Genomic DNA, 7,389 nt, shown 5'->3' on the forward strand with positions numbered 1-7,389 from the left:
CAGAAAAACTTTGCAAAAGTAAAATAAAGAAGGACCAGATTGCAAACAGAGGCCGGTTATTTGGAGAACAGGGAGAGGAAGCCTGAGGTCAGGACTTCCTTCATCAATAAAAAATAATAAATTCCACAGAGTTTCTCCGCCCTCGCGTCTGACGTCACTTGTGGGCGTGGCTTCTAAGTATAATATTCATGAAAACGAAAGTGAAAATGTATTAAATACACCATGGCGGCCGCTTTTCGTGAGTACACTAAATATGTCTTATAAATGACTTTCATCCGACATATGATTTATTGATTTATTTTATTGTATTTAATGCTACCAATCAATAAATCAAACTTTATTTATAAAGCACTTTTCATACATATATGTGGCACAAAGTACTTTACATGTTTAAAAAGTTGTACAATCATCGCACTAGATGACTGAAAGTGAAACTATTCACAGCATCTTAGCTAAGAAGCGTCTCTTACCTGCTTTTCTGAGGTTTTATAGCTCAAATCAATTATTTAATTTACTGCAAAGTCGTTTATTTCTAACCTTTCATTTAAAAACACATTTCAAGGACAGAACCGAGTTTTGATTGATCCCTGACGGTCCAGGCGCGAGTTCATGAGCGTTTACATAAATACACCAGCAGGGGGCGGCAGAGGGAAACATTTTGCTAGAAGAATATTACCCTAACCAATAAAAAGATGGTACATCCTAAAGGAATTTGAAGTGGAAAAGATTAGGAAAATAAGAACAAATTATATTTCATTTCCACTTCCACCGAAAATAAGAGGTAAACTTCAAAATTTTAAATGACATTTACCCAACAAACGAGTTTTTAAGATTAAAATTTAATTTTGAATTGAATAATTGTGTTTTTTTGTGAAAGGGCAATTGAAACTTTGCAACATCTTTTCTTTCATTGTGATTCAGTGCAATATTTCTGGAGTGAGATGCTGAGCTGCTACAGTCCAAGGACATTGAGACATTGATTATATTTGGTGTTTTTGTTGAGCACAAGAATTTGGACTTCGTCCTTAATAATTTGGTGCTATTGGGAAAGTTCTTCATTCACAAATGTAGATTTTTTAAGACCAAACTGTGTTTGACCCATTGGAGAAATTACCTAAAGCTCTTGAGTAAGTCCTTGACTCTTGTTAGAGAAAAGAAAGCCCTTAAACTGTTTTCTTTACTTGAATGATATGATTTAATATGAGATGGCCCTTGTGAGTTATTTTTTATTTATTTCTTATTTTATTTTTATTTCATGTTGTACAATAATTAGATTCTCAGTATATATTTTGTAATAGTGATGTTGCTCAACCCAAGGCAAAAGTTTGTAATTCTGATACGACTATTATGTGCCTTGTTTGTTTGTATCTATGTTTCAAGAAAAAAATAAAAAAATATTGGACCTGGACAGATCAAAGACACCCAGAACTCCCAGAACCAGACCGGTCCTGGTTCTGGTTCATGATTGGGTGTAAAAACGGCAGGTTAGAGAGGCGGAGTCTCTAAAGTAAAGATGGTTGGAGGTTCACCGATCCGGGCCGAACTGTGGTTGAAAACTGCAGAATAATCGGTTTCCTCGACCTAAAACTGTTGAGAATTTAAATATCTCATCACTGATAGGACAAAATATTGATAAAAGCTTCAGAGAATCTGAAGAAATCTCTCTGGGGACTGTGATGGAAATAACTTCTATAAATGTCCTTCTAAGAACCTTCTTCATCTCTCAAATCAATAATAAACGAAGCAGATATATCGAATAAAGTACAATAAAAGCATAACAACAACTGAAAGGACAATATTAAAATAAAATGATAAAACATACATGGAGTAATGTTTGATTTTTGTACACAATTAAATAAAAGCTGAAGGAAAAGCAGTGAAACGCGGTTCATCGATCCGGGCTGAACTGTGGCTAAAAAATGCAGAATAATCGGTTTCCTCGACGTAAAACTGTTGAGAATTTAAATATCTCATCGTTGATAGGTAGACTTGTAGTCAAGACCGTCTAAACCAAGACCAAAAAGAAACTTAGTTGTTTCCTGATCCTGCGTGATTGTAAAACATCAGCAGCATCCTAGTTCAGCTAGTTTCCATATGAGCTTGTATTCAACTGCAGCACAATAACATAAATATAAATATCGATAAAGGATTCAGAGAATCCGAAGAAATCTCTGTGTGCCGCAGACGGGACTGTAATAACTTCTATAAATGTCAACCTAAGAACCGTCTTCGTCTCTCAAATCAACATTAAATTAAGCTTATTAGATATATCTAATCAAGCACAATAAAAGAATAACAACAACGTCTACTAAAACTGAAAGAACAATATTAAAATAAAATGATAAAACACAAATTGAATAATGTTTGATTTTTGTACACAATAAAATAAAAACTGAAGGAAAAGCAGTGAAACGCGGGTCTTTTTTAACAAAGGTCTGAAGTGTTTCTGAAGGTCGACGCCAGAAAACGCTGGGTCTGGGGGCGGATACCAGCAGCTTATTTTGGCTGACCTCCGACCTCCGGCTTTTTCATTCTCTCTTCCAGAATCTGACGAGGAATCTTTCTCTGAAAGTGGATCGGACGACAGCGATGACTCCGACGTGGAGGCCGACGCCGCCGAGTACACGGTCCGTGTCCATGACAACCTCCCGTGAAACCGCTGATCCGGGGCGGTGCTGGTTCTAACGGTGGTCTCTGTCGCCCCCTGCAGGTCCGCGGGAGTCCCTGCAAGTACTACAACAGCAGCCGCGGCTGCAGGGACGGGTCCAGCTGTCGCTACCCCCACGTCTGCAAGTACTTCCTGTCTGGCAGCTGCCGCTACGGCTCAGGGTGCAAACTCAGCCACTCGCTGGAGGGCGGCCCGTCACCGGGGGCAACCAGAACCGGTCCGGACCGAGCAGCGGCCAGCGGTGAGCAGATGTTGGCAACGAAGTTTCAGGGTGTCTGACGTATATGTCCCCTGTCTGAGGTCGTATTTGTCCTCCGTCGTGTTAGTCCATCCGAGGTTGTGTTTGTCCTCTTTCTTGTCGTCCATCTGAGTTCGTATTTGTCCTCCGCCTGAGGTCGTCTTGTCATCTGTCTTGTCCTCCGTCTCGTCCTCCGTCTTGTCGTCCCTCTGAGCTCGTGTCTCCTCTGGACCAGACCCGAAGCTGACGGACGGCCGGTTCTTCCAGTGGCAGCTCTACGCCAGCGGCGGCTGGAAGGACATTAGCAACGATCACATCATCGAGGCTCAGTTCTCGCTGCCGCACAACCGGAGCATCAAGATCTACAACACGCCGTACGGGTAAGACGTCCCTCGCTTCGCCGGCGCCAGGGAAACCGTAAAGCTGGGCATACACTGTGTGATATTTTAAATCGTTTGATTCAGCCCCATCTCACACTGCACGACTAGATCGCTGAGTTCAAAAGTTCCGAGCCCACGATTTATGGTCTCACACTGTACGACCCGATGCTCTGATGCGACCCGTCTGCTCACACTATACGATCATAATCCTCCCGTCGGACCTCTGTGTACTGGAACTCAAGGCCGGTTTTGGGGCAAGGGTGGGCTGTGCCCACCCAAATGTGCGTCCTGCCCACCTGATCAAAGGTTATGGGGATCCTTTATTTTTTTATAATTTTATTTTTTTATAAATATAAAAAAAATCCCAAAATATCTGTACCGTTTCTGATTGGGTCGGCACTGCGCATCATTTTTAGACACAACAATGAACGCATACCGCAAAAGTTGTGTCTCGGCGGAGGAACCCGACGTCCCAGCAAAATGAGCACAACAGAGAAGAGAAGTGTTCAGAACAGCACAGAGCACACACTGAAGGCTGATTTATGGTTCCGCGTTACACCAACGCAGAGCCTACGGCGTAGGTTACGCGGCGTCGCGCCCCATACGGTGCCGGTCACCGTGTACCCTACGCCGTATGCGTATGGTTGGGCAGACGTGGGAAATGCAGTCTTTTTTTTTGCTATTAAAACATGATTTGTAATGTGAATTTGCAACACTTTAAACTACAAATAATAGTTTTTGACGTGACATCAGAGATTGCGCAAGTTTGATTTTCTTACGAGAACACGATTTGTGATCGGGAGCTCATCGTGAGGTGTTAAAGGGATTGTGACATGAAAAACACATTTTTCTTGATTTTTTGTGTTTTGTTGGGTGTCTTGACATCAATTACACCCAAAAAACAACGAACTTTTAACATTCAGTATATTGTGTGCTTTCTGGGATTTTCCGCATAACTGTGCAAAAACGGCGCACCTGGTTTGGTGGCGGATCGTTACGTAACGACCCGCTAAATCACCGCCCCCTCCACCCAGCTCCCTGTCTCCTCTCCTCTCCAACGCACCATAAAGGCTGATTTATGGTTTCGCGTTACACCGACGCAGAGCCTACGGCGTAGGGTTACGCGGCGACGCGCACCGTACGCTGAACCCTACGGCGTAGGTTCTGCGTCGATTTAACGCGGAACCATAAATGAAGCTTAACACGGAGCTGTTTAGAGCCCCCTCTGTTCTCATCACCGGAGGAAAACTGCTAAGAAGACCCGCGGCCACTGACTGGACTTAAGATAAGGGGACAGTGCTGCTTGCATGCCTTTATTTTTATGATTGTTTGCTGTGGTTCGCCCTGCTGCTTTTCCGTGCATGCTTCGCCTGTCGCTCCGACGCCGCTGTGAGCGTATGGCTGGAGGAGGAGGAGGTTTGGAGGAGGAGCGGAGCAATGATTGACAGGAAAGGGGGGAAAAGAAGCATTTTTCACGGCGCAAAAAAACACTGTAATAAAAAGCCAGGAAAAGAGTACTAGAGTGAAGTTTTTCTTGTTACACTCTTTTAGACACATTTGAGGGATGTTGGCCAAGACTTTTAATAGTGTTAAAAGCAAGTTAAAAATGATGTCACAATACCTTTAATCTCTCGTCGTTTCCCCCACGTTTACTGCACGAGGCACGACCAACGATTGGGTCGAAATCCGGCCCAATCCAAAAAATAGTTGCACGACTTGAAAATCGGCTCAAAACGAGCCGATAATTGCACAGTGTATGTCCGGCTTAAAAGAGCTCCCGACCGACGGTTCAGGGCTTGTGTTGCAGGGCGGTGAGCATCGACTTCCACAGGATGAGAGTGTTGGGGAAGGAGCTGAAAGTGAGGCGTCTGGACGACGGCAACACCACCTGGATCTGGTTCTGCACCCTGAAACGCAAGTGGATCAAGTACGGAGACAAGGTGGGTGCAATCGGTTGGACTGAGGTCGGGGGTCATCGGCGTGCATTTGTTAACGGTTTCCTTCGTCTCTGGACAGGATTCAAAAGGGAACCCGAGTTCGGTGAAGAACGCCGACATCGAGGCAAAGTTTCAGGGGAACCCGCGAGGCTGCTTCGGCTTCAGCATCGGTGCAAAAACCTTCGAGATCAAATTCACAGGTGAGGAATTCCCGCCGCGTAAAACCCCTCGTCACCCCCGACTTTATTCCAACTTTTCCTTCCCTGTTGTGTCTTTTGTTAGAAATGCGGCAGGTGAGCACAAAGAGGAAGAGGAGAGTCACCCGGCGACCGCAATACAGACAAAAGCAAATCGGGACGGGGTGAGTTTCACCACCACGAACTCTCACGACAAACTTACCGATAAAAGTTAACTGTGATGGAGTCTAGTTTCAAAAAGATGTGAATCCCAAGTGCCAACACGCAAACTTCTGGGTTGAAGCCGACCCGTAAGGAGGCAACGTTGTCCCGGATGCTCTGGTCTAATCACTTCAGCTGTAATCAGTACTCGAGTTGTAAAAAAAATCAGGGGGGATGGTGGATTTTATCATATGGGGACAGATAATTTGTGCTGATTACAAATAATATAATATATTACAAATAATAGCACTGACCAAAACACCTGCAGAAATACTGCAGGAATGACATAGCAGCAGTAAAATGCAGCCTTCTGTAAGCTTTAAATATCCACTGGGCTTACATCAAATACATCAAAACACAACAATAAAAAACACTTTTCTGAACTTATCAATATGACTCTGTCCTTCACAGGATAAGTAAAATGGATCACTGCAAAAACTCAAAACCTTAACAAGAATATTTGTCTTATTTCTAGTTAAAATGTCTAATTTTTAGTCAAAAAAATACATTTTTAGTAGATTTTCACTTAAAATAAGTCGAAAAATCTGCATGTGGAACAGGATTTTTTTGCTTGTAATGAGAAGATAAATCTTGTCCCACTGGCAGATTTTTCTACTTATTTCAAGTGAAAATTTACTTGAACAGGTGAAAATTGTCAAATAAGTTATTTTTCTGGTGTTATTTTTCTGGTGATGACTCTAAATGTTGAAATAGCAGTAAAACCACATTCATTGATGAAATGACATAAGGGATGGAAAGGGGGGATGGCAGTTTTACAGGGGGGATGATTTTGACCGTTTTTATTTCAGGGGGGATCCATCCCCCCTCATCCCCCCTCAACTCCTGTAATGGTGCAATGCATTATGGGATACAGTGTGTGAAGTAGACGGGTCAGTTCCCAGAACTCTTGACACTCAATACCGCCATAGTCTGGTACTAATAAGATCACTTTGGTTGTCGTAGGAACTTCCTGCAAATGAGTTTAAAACCCATATGCGTTGTTAAAAATGCTCATTTTTGTTCACTGCGTATTTTTGTCTGCGTAAATCAAACAGGATGTGTTTTGTTTTGTTGTTGCAGAGTTGCTCCGCTAACATTTGGCATCGGGAACATTTCTCTGGGCTCCAGACCTCAGTGGCAGTTCGAGGGAAGAGGGAAGTGGCACGAGTTCAAGCGCCGCGTACGTCGTCCGAGGAGTGAGACTTTATGCAGACGATGCGGTGGTTTATGTTGCTGAGATGAAACCTGATGATTGTTTCCCACAGAGAGGCACTCCGACCGAGTCCTCGGTCACCTCCGCTGACCTGGAGACGAACTTCCAGCAGAACCGCACAGGGACCATGGCCTTCACCGTTGGAGGACAACAGTACAAGCTGGACTTCGCAGGTGGAGTCTTCTTGAATACTTGGCTAACTTAATCTCCGTGGTAACGCAGTTTAACGTGGGGCTTGTTTGTCTGATTGCAGCGATGACCCAGACCAACCTGACGACCGGCCAGGCTCGCAGGATCAGACGGGTCTAAGCATTAGAGAGGACCTATACGGTGCAATCCGGACCTTGATATGCCTCTTTTCTGTGGTTTTTTAACATTTTTATCGTTGGATCTTGATGTGTTTGAGGATGGTGTAACTCTGTTCAGTGTGTCTGCATTATTAGAAACAAATATGTATTTATACACGTATCTATGCAAATTAATTTAGCATTTAGTAAACAATCCAGATGAAGGGAGAATGGACCGCCGACAAAAGTGTTCGGAACCGTTCAGCAG

General features: G+C 43.5%; 1 protein-coding gene across 1 annotated transcript; it reads left to right on the plus strand.

Moving 5' to 3' along the window:
* Nucleotides 1-2,731: 2,731 nt before the first annotated feature.
* si:ch211-244b2.4 (uncharacterized protein LOC541512 homolog) lies at nt 2,732-7,143 on the plus strand (the record flags this gene model as incomplete). Its single annotated transcript, XM_061715246.1, has 8 exons — nt 2,732-2,909; nt 3,142-3,286; nt 5,094-5,226; nt 5,303-5,423; nt 5,506-5,584; nt 6,702-6,841; nt 6,891-7,007; nt 7,088-7,143. Coding segments are annotated over 8 exons (969 nt in total), but the record flags the coding sequence as incomplete, so codon positions are not given.
* Nucleotides 7,144-7,389: the final 246 nt, after the last annotated feature.

This window comes from Cololabis saira, chromosome 23 (assembly GCF_033807715.1).
Source record: "Cololabis saira isolate AMF1-May2022 chromosome 23, fColSai1.1, whole genome shotgun sequence".
NCBI classification, from domain to species: domain Eukaryota; kingdom Metazoa; phylum Chordata; class Actinopteri; order Beloniformes; family Belonidae; genus Cololabis; species Cololabis saira.